General features: G+C 51.3%; 2 protein-coding genes across 2 annotated transcripts; one reads left to right on the forward strand and one right to left on the reverse strand.

Moving 5' to 3' along the window:
• QPRT (quinolinate phosphoribosyltransferase) lies at positions 1-15,338 on the forward strand. The gene is made up of 4 exons (XM_047839373.1): positions 1-88; positions 13,865-14,400; positions 14,715-14,846; positions 14,939-15,338. Exons 1-4 carry the CDS (start codon positions 76-78, stop codon positions 15,155-15,157), a joined length of 900 nt encoding a protein of 299 aa, XP_047695329.1. The 5' UTR covers positions 1-75; the 3' UTR covers positions 15,158-15,338.
• Positions 2,679-8,999, reverse strand: LOC125154189 (40S ribosomal protein S27-like). Its single transcript, XM_047838011.1, has 2 exons — positions 8,983-8,999; positions 2,679-2,973 (listed from the first exon to the last, which is right to left on the reverse strand). Exons 1-2 carry the CDS (start codon positions 8,997-8,999, stop codon positions 2,679-2,681), a joined length of 312 nt encoding a protein of 103 aa, XP_047693967.1.
• Positions 15,339-20,106: the final 4,768 nt, after the last annotated feature.

Genomic DNA, 20,106 nt, shown 5'->3' on the forward strand with positions numbered 1-20,106 from the left:
TCCCACCCCCTCCGGCCTCCGAGGAGAAGGGGAACTGAGCAGTGCACGCCGCCGGTCCTGCAGCTTCAAGCGGTCATGGACCCTGAAGGTAGAGGAGGCTCCTGGGCCTGGCTTCCCCGTCCCTGTCTCACCGTGTCCCCTATCCTGCCTCCCTCCCCATCCCAACACATCTCAGTCTCTTACCCCCTTCAACTGCGCCTGCCCCCTATTCTCCTCCCTCCCCACTACTCTCTGCCCCCAACCTCTCTGAACCCCAAGCTCTTCTTCTGTCTCCAGGAGTCTACTTCTTACCCTCATTTCTCTTTCTATGGTTCCCCAACGAGTTCTGGGGCAGAAAGGGGCAGAAAGGGGCCCCGGACCTTTTCCTTTCCGGAAAGGAAAGGTCAGGGTGGTCTGGAGGAGGCCGCTTTCGCGAGCAGCTCTGGACTTTGCCCCTGCATAGCTGGCGGGGGAGGAGGGGAGCAAAGTCCGGTCCTTTGTGCAGCCGGGTGGGGGAGGGGGCCGGAGCCCAGTGACTCTGCCTGGGGTGGGGGTGCCGTCGCTAAGGAGGCCGTGTGCACAAGGGTACGGGCCAGGCTCTGGAGTCCAAAGGCTCCTGTTTGAATCTGGGCTTCACCAGGAACAGGCTGTGTGACGTTGGGCAGGTCACCTGACTTCTCAGATCCTCATCTGTAAAATGACAATGAGAGTTCCCAGCTCACAAACGACAGACTCCTGGAGGGTATCTGGCCAGTGCCTGGAAGACAGGAGGGCCCTTCCTGAGCTCCCTGCATTTTCTCTTTCCCCACCCTGGGCTGTTTCTCCCCGGCTCTGACCTGCCTCCCCTGGTCTGAGGTATCCGCTGGCCCCACACACCTGGCACCTCTGGGTTGGCTGTGGAGCCAGCTTTGGGGGTCCAAGCCAGCTTTTGGCTTAGAAATGACCTCAGTGTCGGAGCCTGGATTCAAGTCCTATCCCTGCCACATGCTAACTGTGTGACCTCGGACAGAACCGGGACGCTTCCACTCACTGTGCCTCAGTTTCCTCATTGATGAAGTGAAAACACTGCCTTCGCTTGGGTTGTGATTCGGATTAAATGAGATAATACTCATTGTGCCAGCTACACAGAAATCACTTGATGTCGTTATGCCGGTGAGGGTGTTGATTCCCCATGTGTGTCTGTCCAGCTCTGAGCCCTCCCAGATCCTGGTCCCATCTTTGGAAGCCTTGTGGGTCCATTTGCACCTGGACATCTCCCTGGCGTGTCAGACTCAAAGACCTCCCCCGACATCGGCTCCATTTCTTTCTTTTTTTAATTTTTTAAAATGTTTTTACTTATTTTGGGGAGAGAGAGAGAGACAGAGAGAGAGAGACAGAGCATGAGCAGGGGAGGGGCAGAGAGAGAGGGAGACACAGAATCCGAAGCAGGCTCCAGACTCTGAGCTGTCAGCACAGCACCCGACGCGGGGCTCAAACTCACAAACCGCGAGATCGTGACCCGAGCCAAAGTTGGACGCTTAACCGACTGAGCCACCCGGGCGCCCCATGTCGGCTCCATTTCTGTCCTTACCTCACCATCCTCCTACTTGACCTCAGGGTCATCTTTGCCCATCCTCCCTCACACCCCAATATCCAGGCAGCTGCCTCCTCCTATGACTTGCCTTCACCAGAGTGTCACCTGAACCTCTTCCTTTTCTGTTCCCACCCCCCTCTGGGGGAGGAGCCTGGTGGAGGCTTCCTTTGTTTCAGTGCCTTCACTCTGGTGACGTTGGTGGACCTCTGGGCCAAGTCAGAAGGGTTGGCGGGGATCAATGCCCCGTGGAAATTAAGCCAGGAGGGAGCAGGCAAATTAAAAGGGTGAATCAAAAGCTGGGGACACGGGGGAGAGGGAGGGCAAGGACAGAGTTGGGGCAGAAGCAGGTGGCAGGCTGGTGGGCAAAGATGGAGAAGTCAGACTCGGCCAAAGTGTGAGCAGGGCGGGCCAGAGTGGGCCAGTCTGGGCGCAGGGTGCTGGTGCTGTGTTCTTTCCTTACAGCCTTGGGGGAGACACTTCTCACATACACATCCCGGCTCAATGTTCCTTGCCCAGGCTGTGGCAACAGCCTCCCATCTTGCATCTTTCGAGAACTCTAGGCACAATGTAAATATTTAAACGTCAAAGTGACTTCCGATCGAAAGTTTTAAGTGCTTTTCCCATTGCCCGTTGAACAAAACCCGAACTCTTTTCTGTCATTCAAGGCCTGCTCGGTCTGGCCCCTTCCTGCGGTTCAGCTCTCTACTCTTGGGTCACTCTGAAATTCTGTAGATCGGTTTCCCACTTGTGCGGTGGGCGGTCCCATGTGGCCCTATTTGGAGGTAATTTCTCTTTCTAGGGAGAGAAGGAGATAAGAAAAGAACTTTATCTAGAAACTGCTGTGCTCACCAACCTCTGTCTCCATCTGGCGTTGGACAAATGGATCAACAAATAAATAGATGGAAGAACGAAGCTGCCAGGGTCACACACATGGGTTCAGAGCCATCTGGCCAGGCATCGGCTCAGGCACTCTTTGTCAGTTGCTTCACCCCCTCCTCCCTGCAGCCCTGTGATTTCTTCTCTTTTCTCTTCTTTCTTTCCTTTCCTTTTTTTTTTTTTTTTTTTTTTTTTTTAATCCTAAATCTGTTTGTTGGGATAGTTCCCTACTCATGTTGACTCAGGGCTTTTAGTGCTGCTTCCATCTGAAGGAGCATCCTTCCGTGAGCCTTGCTTGTCCTTCTGTCGGCTGGCACAGGACGGTGGAGCAGCCCCCAGACAGCACCACGGTCTGCACGTGGCTGAACATGGTCGTGATTTTGTAGCATCCTGGGCACTTCACGCCCGTGAAGTAGCAGTTGGGGCTCTGCGCCAGGCGCTGCTTCTTGGGCTTCCTCTCCTCCTCTTCCGGGGACGGGGGCAGGAGGTCCTTCGAGGGGCATGTTCTTGTGGGCGGATCTTCGCCTCCGGAAAACCTGTGATTTCTGCATGAAACTGACCCTCAGAGAAGTTAGTAGATTGCCTCAGGTCGCTCAGCCTGTAGGTGGCAGAGTAAGATTCCAACCCAGGTGTTTCTTTTTTGTTATTTTATTTTGAGAGAGAGAGAGAGCGCACACTCACGTGCACGCACGCACGCATGCACGCGCACGCGCGTGAATTGGGGATGGGGAGAGAGAGAGAAGGAAAGAGAGAATCCCAAGCAGGCGCCACACTGTCAGCCTGGAATCCAACTCGAGACTTGATCTCAGGAACCATGAGATCATGACCTAAACCGAAACCAAGAGTTGATACTTAACCGACTGAGCCACCCAGGCGCCCCCCCCCCCCCAGGGTGTTTCTGACGCCCTGATCCAGTGTGTTCCGAGGTCAGTAGGGAAGAGCCCTGGAGCCATGGGCGTGGTTTGCAGAGCTCTGAATGTTGACGTAATAAACATATGGCAATTTCAAAATATAATTTTGTGCTAGATTATGGCAGTGTGTGGTGAGGTGGGGTAAGTGAGGGGACTCTGGAGCCATCCTGCCTGAGTTTATGATCCTGACTCCCCATTCCCAGCTGTGTGAAATTTGTGAACTTTGGGTGCTACTTGCCCCTTCAGTGCCTCAGTTTCCGCAACTGTAAAATGGAGGAAATAATGGGACCTATCTCAAAGGGTCGTTATGAGGATTGAATATGTCTATATATACATGTAAGATGCTTGGCACAGTGCTTCAGAAGGACTGTGAAAGTGTTAGCTGTTGTTTTATTTTATTTAAGTAATTTTTACCCCCAACATGGGGCTCAAACTCACAACCTCGAGATCAAGAGTTGTGTGCTTCACCGACTGAGCCAGCTAGGCACCCCCATCCTTTTTTTTTTTTTTTTTGTAGTATTTATTTATTTTGAGAGAGACAGAGCAGGGGAGGGGCAGAGAGAGAAGGAGAGACAGAGAATGTCAAGCAGGCTCTGTGCTGTCATCACAGAGCCCGACCCAGGGCTTGAACCCACGAACCGTGAGATCATGACCTGAGCCGAAATCAAGAGTCGGGCGCTTAACCGACTGAGCCACCCAGGAGTCCCCTGACTTGGGTTTAGGTGGAACACATACCACCCCCATAGCTGCCGACACAGTCCACATCGTCACACGCAAAAATAAGAACACACTTGTTACACTCATCTTGGGTGTGTTCACAGGAGCAAGTTAAACGACCGAAGGAAAGGGGAAGGTGTGGAAGTTCTCATTTTGGCCTCGTCCCTCACGGCCAGGAGCCACCATCCAGTTAGGGCCACACAGAAGCACAGTAAGAATCAGTCCACCGTCCAGACAAGAACAGCAAAAGTGCCCATGGGGGAAAATCTTCATATATTCTGCCAGGGTCATCACTTTATCTGTATCTTTTTACATGATTTGTAAAGAAAAAAGGTGCAAGAGGGATGCCTGGCTGGCTCAGTCGGAAGAGTACACGACTCTTGTCATGAGTTCGAGCCCCATGTTGGGTGTAGAGATCACTTAGATAAATAAAATTTAAGGAAGGAAGGAAGGGAGGGAGAAAGGAAGGAAGGAAGTAGGAAGGGAGGGAGGAAGGAAGTGCAGGCAAGAAATATGCCATGATGCTTTGCATCCCCTCAGGAACAGGGATGCCAATTTTTTTAAATTTTATGTATTTATGTACTTATGTATTTATTTTTAATTTTAAATTTACATCCATATTAGCTAGCATATAGTGCAACAATGGTTTCAGGAGTAGATTCCTTAGTGCCCCTTACCCATTTAGCCCATCCCCCTTCCCACAACCCCTCCAGTAACCCTCAGTTTGTTCTCCATATTTAGGAGTCTCTTCTGTTTTGTCCCCCTCCCTGTTTTTATATTATTTTTGTTTCCCTTCCCTTATGTTCATCTGTTTTGTCTCTTAAAGTCCTCCCATGAGTGAAGTCATATGATGTTTGTCTTTCTCTGACTAATTTCACTTAGCACAATACCCTCCAGTTCCATCCACTGAGATCATGTGAGATCAGTTGCAAATGGCAAGATTTCATTCTTTTTGATTGCCGAGTAATACTCCGTTGTATATATATACCACATCATCTTTATCCATTCATCCATCGATGGCCATTTGGGCTCTTTCCATCCTTTGGCTGTTGTCGATGGTGCTGCTATAAACATGGGGGTGCATGTGTCCCTTCAAAACAGCACACCTTGGATAAATGCCTAGTAGTGCAATTGCTGGGTCGTAGGGTAGATCTATTTTTAGTTTTTTGAGGAACCTCCATACTGTTTTCCAGAGTGGCTGCACCAGCTTGCGTTCCCATTAATTTTTTAATGTTTACTTATTTTTGAGAGCGAGAGAGAGCCCATGCTTGAGCGGGGGAAGGGCAGAGCGAAGGAGACAGGATCCTAGGCAGCCTCCACGTTGACAGCAGAGAGCCCGATGTGGGAATTGGAGTCATGGAACCACGAGATCATGACCTGAGCCAAAGTCAGACGCTTAACCTACTGAGCCACCCAGGTGCCCCGAGATGCCAATTTTAATGAAATTCTGGACAGCCAATGAAGAGATCTAAGTTACATCCCACAGGATAAAACTATGATCTTTGAAGTCTGGGCACCTTGAGAGGACTTTTACCTAGGACAACCGCAAGGATAGAAGGCGGGACAGGGCGTGACAGCCGCCCTCTGGGTGGCAGTTTCTAGGCAAGGTCTCCTCTGGCAGTTGCCACAACAGCTCTCCCTTCTCTGAAGTTCCTTTCAGTAACAGCTGCTTCCCTCAGGAATCCCTTTTGTTGGAAATGCATGGGGTGGGGAGGCTGAAGCAAACCAGAGGTATTTGTTTATTTTTCACAAACGGAACACGGAGCCTGTAACATTCTCACTCAGCGATTCGCACGCCGAACGATGGATCTCAAAGGCTCCGAGAGAGTAACCCCTGCTGGTGGAGGCTTCGTGGGGTTCCCAAAGCACCCGGCCTGGAGAGGGGAGACCTGGGTCCACCCTGGTCATTGTCCTGCTTTATCATTTCCTGGCTCTGCTCTGTAGGTAGTTTCCTCTACATTTCTGAGTCTCAGATCTCCACCTGTAAATATGAGTGAGCTCGAGCTTGAGGAACTGGGGGTAGGATTTGTGACAACGTGCCAGGCCTGTAGGCACTGACCCATGGTAGAGATGATTCTTTTCCTGCACTTATGAAGCTCTCAGCTCTACTACAAATTGAAATTATGTTACCACATTGCAGTTAGAATCTTGGGGTGGGGGGAGGGCAGCCAAGGCATCAGCATTTTGCAGAGCTCCCCAGATGATTCCATTGTGCAGCCAAGGTTGAGCAGGACTGCCTTACCCATCCTAAAAAAACTTTCCTTGGGGCGCCTGGGTGGCTCCGTTGGTTAAGCATCCAGCTCTCGATCAAGCTCAAGTCCTGATCTCACGTTTGTGAGTTCAATCAAGTCGGACATTGGGGTCTGTGCTGGGCGTGAAGCCCACTTCAAAACAAAACAAAACAAAACAAAACAAAACAACACAACCCACAACTTTCCTTGACCCGATGTCAAATGACGGTCCTCTCTTCCCCTTTCTCTCTCTTTCTTTTTTCCCTTCCTCTCTCTTTCTTTTTTCCTTCCTTCCTTCTTACCTTCCTAACTTTTTTCATTATAAAGATTTTTCAAACAAAAATAAACAGAAAAAGATGATGAACCCTCATGTACCCATCATGCAAGCCTCAACAACCACCAACTTTTGGCCAGCCCAGCTCTAGCCACACCATTTCTACTTTCTACCTTTCAGGATTACCTTAAAGTAAAGCCGGCTCTCCAGTCTTTTCATACATGAACATCTTGACATGTATTTTCTAAGAAAACATAAGGATGTTTCTTTTTACTGCAACCACAATACAATTATCACAACTAACTTTTCTTTACAACGAAGTTAAAAAAAAAAGATCCTTAATGTGGGGCGCCTGGGTGGCTCAGTTGGTTCAGCATCAGACTCTTGATTTCAGCTCAGGCCATGATCTCGTGGTTTGTGGGGTCGAGTCCCGCTTGGGATTCTCTGTCCCTCTCTCCCTGCCCCTCTCCCCAGCTTGTGCTCTCTGTCTCTTTGAAAACAAATAAACTTAAAAAAAAAAAGTCCTTAATGTTATCAAACATCCAGTTGGTGTCCAAATTTTCTGTTGTCTCATTAATGCTCTAATTTGGTTTCACTTTGTTTGAATTAGGATCCAAATAAGATCCGTATGTTGCAATTGATTGGCATGTGTTTTAAGATTCTTTAAAAAACTTTTTTTACATTTTATTTTAGTTTTTAAAAATGTTTATTTTTTTAAATTTTTCTTAATGTTTATTTATTTTTGAGAGAGACAGAGACAGAATGTGAGTGGGTTAGGGGCAGAGAGAGAGGGAGACACAGAATCCGAAGCAGACTCCAGGCTCTGAGCTGTCAGCACAGAGCCCGACGTGGGGCTCGAACTCACAAGCTGTGAGATCATGACCTGAGCTGAAGTCAGACGCTCAACTGACTGAACCACCCGGGAACCCCTAAAAATGTTTATTTTGAGAGAGAATTTTGTTTGCCAGCACGTGAGCAGGGGGAGGGGCAGAGAGAGAGAGGAGAGAGAGAATCCCAAGCAGGCTCCACGCTGTCAGGGGCTCGATCCCACAAATCATGAGATCATGACCTGAGCCCAAACCAAGAGTCAGACACTTAACCGACTGAGCCACACAGGTGCCCTTACAGATTTTAGTTTTAAGTAATCTCTACACCCAACATAAGGCTCAAGCTCACGACCCCGAGATCAATGCTCTACTGACTGAGCCGGCCAGGCACTCCTGTTTTAAGATTCTTTTAACCTTTTCTTTTTCTTGCACTGTATTTGTTGGAAAAATTAGACTGTCCTCTGGTAGAGTTTCCTATGGTCTGAATTTTGCTGGCTGTATTCCCATGGTAGAGTTTAACACGTTCCTTTGTCCTCTGGTTTTCTTGTAAATTGGTGGTTGCATCTAGAAGTCTGATCTTACTCTGGGTTGGCTATTTGGGCCAGAGTATTGCTGGGTGGTGATGTGCTCTCCTGTCAGGAACACCCAGTATCTAGTTGTCTTTCTTCCTGATTTTCAGTGCCCAGAGTTCACTGGGGTGCAAGGTGTTGCCTGCCTCTTTTTTTTTTTTTTAAGTAGGCTCCCCAGCCAGCACGGAGCCCAATGTGGGGCTTGAACTCACGACCCTGAGATCAAGTCAGATGCTTAAGAGTCAGATGCTTCACTGACTGAGCCACCCAGGCACCCGTGCCCACAGGTCATTGCCATCCTTCCAACCCTATGCCATTTAGAGTTCATTCCCAACCCCCGACAACCACTATTCTGATGTCTGTCTCTTTGATTTGCCTTTTCTGGACATTTCATATAAATGAAGGCAGGAGGTGTGGACTTGTGTGAGCACAAGTGAGCATAGGTTCTTTTTTTTCCTCTTCTTTTTTTTTTTTTTTTTAAATAATCTCTACACCCAACATGGGGCTCGAACTCATGACCCCAAGATCCAGGCTCACTTGTTCTACTGACCAATCCAGTCAGGTGCCTTGGAGCATGGGTTCTTAGCCCTTGTGTGCATCTGAGTCACAGGGGAAGCTCTTCCAAAACTTGGATGCCTGGGACCCACCTAGAAAGATTCTGATTCGGTTGGTCTGGGCTGGGGCTGAGCAGCAGACTGTCTGAAAAGCTCCCCGGGGAGCAGGGCCCCCTGCTCTCTCAGCTTCTGCCAAGTAGAGTGGTCACACCCACCGCCACCACTTCCTCTCCTCCCATGTACTCCTTGACCATGACCATGTGGCTTCTGCCCCCACTACCCAGTGCTAAGACTGCTCTGGCAATGGCCTCCCAGCTGCTAAGTCTTATGCCCATTTGCAGCCTTCCTTCTATTTGCTTCTGCTCACATCCTACTTCTTGAAACCCTCGGCTCCAGACGCCCACTCCCTCCTGGTGCCACTTCTCTTTTTAAATACTGGTGCTTCCCAGAGCCCTCCTCTTCTTACCTGACCTGATGATCTTACGCATCGCTATGCTTAGTCATCACCCATGTCTGCTGGTGGCTCCAAAATCCCCGTTCCTCACCCAGTGTCTCTCCGAACTCCAGGTCCCACCATCAGGACACGGCCACGCACGTTTTCCTGCTGGCAGCGCAACCTTAACATCTGCAAAGCCGAAGCCGCTCTTTCCCCCCAGCTCTGCTGCTTGTTTATATGCTGTGGCACCAGGGCACGACGCAGGACGCTCCTTGACATCCAGCGTCTGTACTTGTAAAATGGTAATAATTCCCTGTGGTGGGTTTCCGAGGAGAGAGCCTGAGAGAAGTGCGGTGCCCACGGCGGGCACGCGGGCTGCTGGTTTCTGCTGTCCCCATCCTCCACCCTGAACTTCTCCTTATGTCAGTTTTCAGCTACTCACGGCAGAAACCCCAGGCTTCTGCATCTCATGAGCTGCTAACTCCGGTGGCTCCTACAGCTTTCACGTTTGCCCCTGTTTGCTATTCCTGTGGTTCCTGCCCAAGTTCAGGGCTTCGTCTCTTTTTTTGTCTGGCCAATCGCCTCAGCCTCCTTTTGCCTCCCAACCGGTCTCCAGTTGGTGGATGAAGTTATTCTTCTAGAACAAAATCATAATTCTATAATTTTCTTGCTTGGGGCACCTGTCTGGCTCAGTTGCTAGAGCATGCGACTCTCTAATTTAAAAAAAATTTTTTTTTAATGTTTATATTTATTTTTGAGACAGAGACAGAGCATGAGCGGGGAGGCGCAGAGAGAGAGGGAGACATCGAATCCAAAGCAGGCTCCAGGTTCTGAACTGTCAGCACAGAGCCCGATGTGGGGCTTGAACTCGTCAACTGCGAGATCATGACCTGAGCCGCTCAGACGCTCAACCGACTGAGCCACCTAGCCCGTCCTTAATTTTTTTTTAATATTTCTTCATTTTTGAGAGACAGAGTGTGAGTGGGGGAGGGGCAGAGAGCGAGGGGCTCGAACTCACGGAGAGTGAGATCATGACATGAGCTGAAGTCAGACACTTAACCGACTGAGCCACCCAGGTGCCGCTCGGAGCATGTGACTCTTGATCTCAGGGTTGTGAGTTCGGGCCCCATGATGGGTGTAGAGATTACTTAAAAATGAAACCTTAAAAAAAATAGTAATTCTCTGGCTTAAAATTCCGTGATGGCCCCTAAGTTCTGTCCAAATTGCTGAGCTAAATAATTCAGTCCTTCTTCACTCTGGCCATCCCTTTTCTTCCCCGAAGTCCTCCCTTACAAACTTTCTCTCTTTTCTTACTTTTGAGCCTTGAACACCTGCTTTTTCAGCCTGAAATGTCTCCCCACCCCCTCCCTACCTTGTAACTCTGCCTGGAAAACATTACTCATCCTTCAAGGCCACTAAAACCACCTCCCCCTTCCTCCTGGACACTTAGTCATTTCTTCGTCTTTGCTCCCACGACCCTTGGTAAATGTTCAGCCACCCTTTGGCAAACACATCTGCTATGTGCCAGTGTTCCCGAGGGCTTTGCAAATATTAACCCACTTAATTTCCATACAACCCTGTGAGGCGATTATTTTTGTTATCCCTGTCACAAAGGAGGCACCCTTGAGGCCCTGGAGATGTTCAGTCACTTGCCCAAGATAACTCAGCTGGAGGCGGCTGGGGCAGTATTGGAACGCAGGCCTTATGGCCCCAGTCTGGTTCCTCGAACTGGGCGGCCTCTCTACTTGGATGAATATCATTGAACACCTAGTGTGAAGCTAAATAACATGAAATCGCCAATACGTGACCATCTTTGACCTGTAAAAGCGGCACATTTGTATGGTTTGGTGTGTTAGGCACTTGAGACAGAGCAGAGAACTCTTTGGATGGACACACTTTTGTCCCTAGAGAGACAACAGTAGAGCGTGGATGAAGAACAAGGAGTCGACTGCGCATGTGGCCTGATTTAGGAGGTGTGCGAGCGCCCCTGCCGAGGAACTGATGCCCCAGAGAAGACCTGAAAGAGGTGTAGAGGTGGAGGAGGAGTTTGGGGTGAGGGGAAGAAGGGAAGGGACTTCCAGGCAGAGGCACAGGCTTGGAACAACATAGGCTGAGGCCCAAAAGCTAAGAGGAAGAGCTGCCCATTCTGTCACCCAGAAATTACTCCTTGGCGCAGAGCAGGTGTTCAATAAGGACTTGTCAAAAAAGTAAATGAAAATGGGGGTGCCTGGGTGGCTCAGTTGGTTAAGCGTCCGACTTCGGCTCAGGTCACGATCTCGCGGTCTGTGAGTTCGAGTCCCGCGTTGGGCTCTGTGCTGATGGCTCGGAGCCTGGAGCCTGCTTCGGATTCTGTGTCTCCCTCTCTCTCTACCCCTCCCCTGCTCATGCTCTCTCTCTCTCTCTCTCTCTGTCAAAAATAAAAAATAAACATTAAAAAAAAGACTCAGTGAAAACAACGGAGAGAAGGGTCAGCTGGAACTGACACAACGAAAGCGGGGATCTAAGCAGGAGAGTGACGTACTTTTTTATTGTCCTCAAGTCAGGTTTAATGAGGTATCATTACAGAGAGTTTTATGCTTAGTTCTATGAGTCTTGGCAAACACATCAGTGGTGCAGCCACCGTCAGAGACAAAATATAGTTCAGTCCTATCCAACCCCACCCCCCCCCCCGCCCTCCCAGGGGGGCTGCTCCTTTGTGGCCCGCCCCTCCCCCCCCCCCCCCCCCAGGAAACCACCAGTCTGTTCTCTTGCTGTGGTTTTTGCCTTTTCCAGAATGTCATGTGGATGAACTCAAATACCATGTAGCCTTTAGAATCTGACTCCTTTACTTAGAATACATTGGAAACGTGTCCCTGTCGTGTGTGTGTGTGTGTGTGTGTGTGTGTGTGTGAGTGTGTTCGGTTCCTTTCTTTGTTGCCCAGGAGAATTACCCTGCAGGGGAGTCTCACAGCTTGTTTACCATATACTCACCGGGTGATGGATTCAGATTCACTTTAAAAAGCAAACACCACTGCATCTGGTATGGATGGAGTGGGAGCTTCCGCCTCTCTGTCCTACGTCCGCGGGCTGGACGGTGAACGGTGGAGATGGGAACCATGTCTTTGTCGGTTTTACTGTCGGCTCCCAGCACCCGCCAGGGCACAGACGGTTCTGAGGGAGGAATGGAAGCCACATGGGGCAGAGTGTGGGACAGAAGGGTCAGGTGCAATCACTGAGAGTGAGGGTAGGGGGTGGGGGGCGCGGCGTGCAGATTGGGTGCTTGGCGTTGAGGGAGAAAGGCTGGGCAAGAAGGGCCTTATTCTGAGAGTAGAGCAAACCAGAATGTCTGGTCTTCGACTTGGAGCAAAATGAGGAAGCAAAACAAAACCCTGCAACGTGCTATCCAGCCTTCTCCCCCCTCCCCCAGAGGGGCCACGAGTTCTGTCCTTGGCTCGAGCACAGGAGGCTTCAGGTCTCCTCCTGGCCGACAGATGGCGATGTCGCACCGTGTCTGAGCTCGGCCTCTGCCGTCACCCACTCATTCAACAGACATGAGGGGCCCGTTAGCGGCTACACGCTGGCGGGAACTACCACCTTGTCCGCAACTCTTTTTTTGCAGGGAAAGGACTCACCCACACTCCTGAAGCTGTGCCTCATAGAGCAAGGGCTCAAACGCAATTTTCCCCTGCACCTTCCTCCTTGTACCGCCCCCATTTCTAGAGAGAGGACAGTTTGTGGAAACATAAGCCGTGGGAGGAGTCTACAAGCAAGAGAGCAAAGGCAGAGGGGCCCGGTTGGTCTGACCCTGCCACCAATTTGCTGTGTGACCTCAGCCGACCTGCCTCTCCCCAATCTCCACATCTGTAAAAAGCCGAGCTTCCAGCTGGAAAACCCTTGGTGCTGTGGAGCACACACATTCTGCTGGAAGCTTCCACTCACAACTAATCCTCCTATGCCAGGCAGACTGGAAAGGCTGCTGGTGACTTTTAGGTGCCTTCTCTTCCAGTTGATAAATAGCTGTTGATCTAGCACTAGGTTTGACACATAAAATACAGGCCACTCAGTTAAACTTGAATTTCAGATAATCAGATAAATTTCAAGTGTAAGTATGTTCTAAATATCACGTAGGATATATTTATACTAAAAAAAGGGGGGCACCTGGGTGGCTTAGTTGGTTAAGTGCGCAACTTGGGCTCAGGTTCATGATCTCATGGTTCGTGGGTTCAAGCCCTGCATGGGGTTCTCTCCTGACAGCTCAGAGCCTGGAGCCTGCTCTGGATTCTGTGACTCCCCCTCTCTCTGCCCCTCCCCTGCTCACTCTCTGTCTTTCTCTCTCAAAAATTTTTTTAAAAAGTTAAAAACAGGGGCACCTGGGTGGCTCAGTCAGTTAAGTGTCCGACTTCGGCTCAGGCCATGATCTCACGGTTCGTGGGTTCAAGCCCTGCATCGGGCTCTGTAGTGACAGCTCAGAGCCTGGAGCTTGCTTTGGATTCTGTGCTCCCCCCCCCCCCCCCCACCACCGCTCACACTCTGTCTCTCTCTCTCTCAAAAATAAATAAACATTAAAAGTAAAAAAATTTAAAAACAAACTTGATGTTTGTCAGAAATTTAACTAGGTGCCCTGTATTTTTATTTCCTTAATGGGACAACCTTGTCCTGCCCACAAACCCCTCTTCCAGGACCCCCACGTCTTCGTCCTGATTGGCTAGTCCCCAATGTAGCTGGTTGTTAAAAGTTCTTTCCCCCCCTAAGGTTTTATTTTTAAGTAATCTCTACACCTAGCACTGGGCTCCAACTGGAAACGGGGAGATCAAGAGCCACAGGCTCCCTGGACCGAGCCAGCCAGGCGCCCCACTGGTCCTTACATGTTTTGACAACCACCCCTGACTACGGGAGAGGGGGCCAAAGCATAACCTGTTCTCTGTCTTTCCTTCCCAGGCCTGGCGCTGCTGCTGCCCCCCGCCACTCTGGCCGCCCTGGCAGACAGCTGGCTCCGAGAAGACTGCCCAGGTCCCAACCACGCAGCCTTGGTGACGGGGGCAGCCCCCGCGCAGGCGGCGCTGTGGGCCAAGTCCGCCGGGGTACTGGCCGGGAGGCCTTTCTTCGATGCCATCTTCGCCCAAGTCAACTGCCAGGTCTCCTGGCTCCTCCCCGAGGGCTCCAAGCTGGCGCCCGTGGCCCAGGTGGCCGAGGTCCGGGGCCCCGCCCACTGCCTGCTGCTGGGGGAGCGGGTGGCCTTGAACACGCTGGCCCGATGCAGCGGGGTGGCCAGCGCCGCGGCCGCGGCAGTGGAGGCCGCGCGGGGGGCCGGCTGGGCCGGGCACGTGGCGGGCACGAGGAAGACCACGCCAGGCTTCCGGCTGGTGGAGAAGTACGGGCTCCTGGTGGGCGGGGCCGCCGCCCACCGATACGACCTGGGAGGGTTGGTGATGGTGAAGGACAACCACGTCCTGGCAGCCGGTGGTGTGGGAAAGGTGCGTGTCCGGCCGGGCCCCTGCCCGGCCCCGCTCCCACCTCCCCCGCCGCAGCCCTTCCCCTCTACCTGAGACTCCCCGACCACGCCCTGGGGGGTTGGGGGGGGGGGTCTGCTAGACCCCTCACGCGGTTCCTCCCCCCCCCCCCCCCCCCATGTAAAAGAAGCCATCCTGATGCCAGACGTTCTCATGAACCCAAGCTTGTTATCCCCTCGGGGCCCTTCCAACGCCAGGCCCAGCTCACTGTGCCCCATGTCAAGTGCCCCTCTCCTCGCCCTCACCCTCCCGTCCCCTCTGCCCCCTCTGCCCGACAGGCGGTTCGAGGCGCCCGGCAGGTGGCCGACTTCGCCCTGAAGGTGGAGGTCGAGGTGGGCAGTCTGCGGGAGGCTGTGGAGGCGGCCGAGGCAGGCGCAGACCTCGTCCTACTGGACAACTTCAAGCCCGAGGTAAGGTGGGGTCTGCTTCCCGGGAAGGGGCCGCCGTCCCGCGCTCTCAGCCCCCCCCCCCCTCCCTCCCGGCTTGTGTTTGTGTCCCGCAGGAACTGCACGCCACCGCCGCTGCGCTGAAGGCCCGCTTCCCGAGTGTGGGCGTGGAGGCCAGCGGGGGCATCACCCTGGCCAACCTGCCTCAGTTCTGCGGGCCCCACATTGACATCATCTCCCTGGGGATGCTGACCCAGGCTGCCCCGGCCCTGGATTTCTCCCTCAAGCTGTTTGCTGAAGGCGCCACTCCAGTGTGCCACGCCTACCGGACCTAAAGCCAAAGAGGGCGCCCCTGGCAGGGGAATCACAGTTTCTTGGGCCCCTCGAGTCTGCAGTACAGGACTCTCCGGGCGTTAGCCTGGGCTGACGTCTGGCTCTGCCTATGTGGGGGTGGAGGGGCTGATTTCACCTCTGCTCATCTGTGAAATGGGTCTGATAAATGATCAACCTTTTGGATTTCTTTGGGTGATAATTAACACATGAGAAGTGTTCAGTAACTCTTAGAAATTCCCATAGTCCGTCGATTCTGAGATAGGCCTTTTTTCACATACTACCTTCTCCCGCGTCAAAGTGCGTCTTTAACCAATGGCGTCTAGTGGTCACCATCAGCTAGGCGTCAGTAATCACATAGCCATGCATCATGGCCCTAGCATGCAGCTTGTAGATAAAACATGATAACAATCTATGTTTGAAATAAGTCCCAGACAGCTCTTTTAGCAAATACCAGAAAGAACTGCTACATGATAAGAAAACATTGGTCGAAGTGTAATTGACAAGTCTCTTTTCCAGTAATAGCGTGTGTGTTTTAAGGTCAATGGCAGTTTATATTTGAGGGTATATGGCATCAGGTCTGGTAGTCAGCTAGAACATTCCACTGGGTTGATGCCCGTGTTGTACTGGGTATTCAGTATGTTCCCTCTCTCCTCTGACTCCTGTTACCACCTCCTTGGAGGAGGTGAGAACCTGACCATTCACTTCCAGGGTTTCCAACCTAGATGTGCGTCGCCATTGGGTGCCGAGGGCCTTTTAGGTTCTGGTCCCATAGCGCTATCATCAGCTGGGAAAGGAAGGTGGGCAGCTGGGGCCAGAGCAGAGGTCACCTGAGGGAGGAGGGATGGGGCAGGTGGAAGTCCATGTTCAGACATCAACTTTTCCTGCTAAGTCAAGACTCAGGGGTCTAAGCAGAGGATCTAAATCCGGCTTCCCAAACACACTCACACACCTGAGGTATCACTCACTTGTTTGGCTACTGTACCCTCACTTCAAGCCTGGGGAGCTCGCCTCTCTCTAACCCTTCGGGCAGGAAAGGACATGAGGGGTCCCTCAGGGCAAAGTGGCTCCTGAGGTGACTTTCCAGAAGGGCTCCCTTCTGGAGCCACCTCTTCCCTCCTAGAACCCACTAGGAGGAGAGAAAAACAGCTTGTCCACAAAGCCCCTTCCCCAGGGAAAGCCTGGGGGGGGTCCCAGTCTGCCTTGAGGGAGGTAACCTACCCCTTCCCCCCTGTCAGTGCTGGAGACCCCTTGCTGGGAAGGGAGCAGATCAAGAAAACAATGAGCTCGTCTCAGATGTGAAAGCCCCAGACAAGCCAAGACCATCATTCACACACTAATTATGCACTGAGCGCCTGCTGTGGCCAGGCTGAGAGCACAGAGTGGAGAATAATCTAGCAAAGATGCCGGGCGGAAGTGGTAAGCTGCTGCCTTTGGTGATGCCCTGGTCTGAAGGGACCATTCTCACAGGACACAGCCCAGTCGTGCCACCTGGGGCCGCACCTGTTCTCTTTAATACACACTGCCACCCCTGGGTCCTCCTGTCCTTTCTCCAGGGAAAACAGTCATGCTCGGCTAGGCAGACTTCCCGGCTCTGGAAGAATTTAGATCTCTGAGCCTCAGATCCCCAGACCCGGAGAGGCATAACTGAACACCAATAGAACTGGGGGGATGGGGGGGGGGCACTTCTGAGTATCAAAATAAGGAAGTCAGGATTCCTGGATGCGCTGGGAATGGGAAGGCAAAACACTTGGGGTCCAGGAGGGAATCGGTGCCTGACAGAGGCAGAAGGGAGAAATGTACCAGGAATCTCAAACTCAAAGCCTCCGGGACCTAAGCTGATAAAATACTTGGGAGAAGCTGGAATAAGACAAAGCTGAGTGGGCGGCGGCCAACGGCACCCACCAAATCCCAATTAAGACAGAAAAAAGAAATCTACCAGGCTGAGTCTCAGGCTGCCTTGAAGGCAGAAATGGGTCAGCCCTACAGGCACCTCCAGATCAGAGAGCTGAGAGAGGATTCCATTACCAGAGGAAAAGGAAATGGATCCTGAGCAGGCAAAAACAACACATGCCTTCCTTGCCAGGGAGTGGATTTCCAGGCAGAGGGGAGGGCAAGGGCAAAGGCTCAGAGGTGGGAAATGACTTGGATTGTTTGGTGGAAGATTTGAAGATGGGATCAAGAGAGGCGAGATGGCTAGGAGCTGGGCTGGGTCCAGACCACGAGATGGTAGGTCAGAGGACTTGGACTCTGTCCCGAGAACAGACCGAAGCTGGAAAGTGAGATAAGCATATTTGCAGTTTAGACCGAGTCCATGGCACAAAGATGCGTTCGAGGGGGCTGCAGTGGCTGCACGGAGCCCAGGAGGAGGCCGATGCAGCCCCTCAGAGCTCTGAATGTGGGTTGTGGCAATGTGGGTGGAGAGAAGGGACTGCGGTCAGAGGGAACAGCATGCGCAAAGTCTCAGAGGGCAGATGGAGCCCCATGGGTTCGTGGCAGTAGGAAGAGTTGGGTGTGGCTGTGGGAGTTGGGGGGTGGGGTGGAAGGAGCTGGGGGGGTGGGGCAGGATTGGGAGGAGAGAAATCTCACACCTCACCTGATATCACCCTATCGGGTACACTTCCTTCTTGCCTGGCCAGCCTGGGATTGGGTTTGGATGATTTCTCCCAAGCTGCCCATGCCCAGTAAGACCCATGCTCATCATGGCGAGTGTGCCCATCAAATCGGGTGCTGCAGTCAGCATATATTGCACCATCAACGCTGGCTGGTGGGTGGGCGGGAACACCCATTGCCTGAGCGCCTTGCTCAGCCCGGGTAGGTGGGTCTCTTTCCCTCAGTGCTCGTGAGGGGTGGGGGTGAGCGTCTCTATTTTACCCGTGAGGAAGCTGAGGATTTATGAAGTTAAGAGAGCTGCTCAGGGTCGTACATCAATAAAGTGGCGGAGCCGGGTTTGAAATCCGTCAGCCACTCATTCAATAAATATGTATTCAACACCTACTGTGGTACCAGGCACAATTCGAGACGGTGGATGTACAACAATGAGTAAACAGACAAAAATCCCTGTCCTTGTGGAGTTTATATTCTATCAGGGGGGTGCGGGGGGGGGGGACGCGGCGGGGGGGGGGGGGTTGGGGTGGGGGGTGAGGTGGAGACTAGACAATGAAAATATTTGTACCTAAGAATACCACATGTCGAGTCCCCTCTTGACCACCAGAGGGCACTACGATCACACCACCTTTCCTTTCTCTGCTTCCATCTTCCTTTCTGGGCTCCAAAGATACCGGCCAAGGAGGCTATGAATACACAGTGCAGCTGCTCAAGGATGGAAACGGAGGAGAGGTGTGCCACAGTTCCTTCTTCCACCCACTTCCCCAGCTTACTCCCCTGACCACATCTCCATCCAACCGCTCAAGGTCTCTCAGCGATTTTATAAGGCCCTGTGGACTCCAGAGGTTACCCAAGTGTTATTCACTCACCAACCCATCCACCCTGCTTCCATGTCCTCGTCCCTGTTCCCAGCCCTCCACCCGCCAACTGGGGCATCGAGTCCAGCGGGGGCCGGGGCCGGGGAAGGCAAAGAGGTCACACCAGGCTGACAGAGTCAGTGAACTCAGTGGGCATGAGTTTTAGCGTGCCAAGGCCAGTTAAAAACTGAAGGCATTTAAAAACGGCAGGACATTATTAGCAAACCAAACCGTATCTGAAAGCAATTCAACTTCGGATCTTTAAAAGATCCCACTGTGGCATTATGCGGTGTGGACACATATATTAATTTATCGCCAGCCCTTCAAGACAATATAGTAGGTAAAATTCCATAAATATTTCAGTACCTGTGGACTCTGTTCCAATCACTTCCCGAGTAATAGATCATTTTGGCAGTTACTTGGCAACATTTTAAGACCTGCTTTCTGAGGCCCTAAGTAGCTCAGCTTGTAAAACCAATCTACAAAGTACTGAAGGGAATCTGACCGTAAGGCTGTGAATAACGTCTCCATTGATCCCCGTACACCTCAGATTTATGCCAGATGATGAGGGCTTTCTTCATTTCAGGTATGTAGCGCTGTTTAGACCACTGGAATCCAGTATAGTGCTCCTGGAAAATGATCAGAAGCAGAGATCCTCAAACATATCTCTATTTGGTGGGTTGCCGGGTGACCTCTTTTCCTCTCTCCCAGCAATTCAGCTGAGGGATTCCAAAGCCTTAGACAGTACCAACAAAGAGCTACCCCACAAGCCACTTGCTTCTTGATATTTGGTTGCTTTTTAGCCAAAGGAGAGCAGTTTTGTTCGAATAATATACCAGTATGTGAAGGACAATGCTGATTTCCTAAAGGCTGGATAAAAATCGTTCTTCCCATATGAACAAGCAACAATAAAAGCCCCTTAACTGTAATCTCACCGAGAACCCAAACTATGTCATTTTTAGTTTTTGCACGATTTGCTTTGTTTTCTCGAACGTTGCGAGCCGGAAGGGGAATTTATTGAGATTTGGCAGTTTTTTAGGTAAAGGATTGTACTGGACACAGTTTTGTATTTGTGGTAAAGTAACTACCCAAATAGACGGATGATTTGGGGGGTTAAACCAAGACTTGAATTTTTTTTTAATTCCAATCTAATGAATTCTAATGAATGAAAAGTGTATGGGGGAAGACAGAGAAGGTGCAAGAAAACTGTTTTCCATGACCTGTCTGTGGCAACAACTCAGGGAAGCTCTGCATACAATAATTAAAGGAGAACCAACAGTTAATTTATCCTCACCTTTATTTTTCATTTGTTAATTAATTCAGTTACACGGTATAAAATGAAGAAGTGAAAGTCTCTATGCACTCCCATTCCCTGGAGAGAACCACTTTTAAGAAGTTTTTAATTCTTCTGGTGGCTCTCTTGAATTGTAAAGATGATCCTTTATAGTTTTTAAAGCTCTATGGACTCCTTGTGTGAAGGAGAAAGAATT

The sequence above is a fragment of the Prionailurus viverrinus genome, chromosome E3 (genome assembly GCF_022837055.1).
Source record: "Prionailurus viverrinus isolate Anna chromosome E3, UM_Priviv_1.0, whole genome shotgun sequence".
NCBI classification, from domain to species: domain Eukaryota; kingdom Metazoa; phylum Chordata; class Mammalia; order Carnivora; family Felidae; genus Prionailurus; species Prionailurus viverrinus.

Bases quoted from the DNA above. Each gene is read 5' to 3' on its own strand.
- QPRT (XM_047839373.1), top strand. The intron at 14,401-14,714 runs GTGCGTGTCCGG...TCTGCCCGACAG, and splicing joins CAGCCGGTGGTGTGGGAAAG to GCGGTTCGAGGCGCCCGGCA. The intron at 14,847-14,938 runs GTAAGGTGGGGT...TGTGTCCCGCAG, and splicing joins TGGACAACTTCAAGCCCGAG to GAACTGCACGCCACCGCCGC.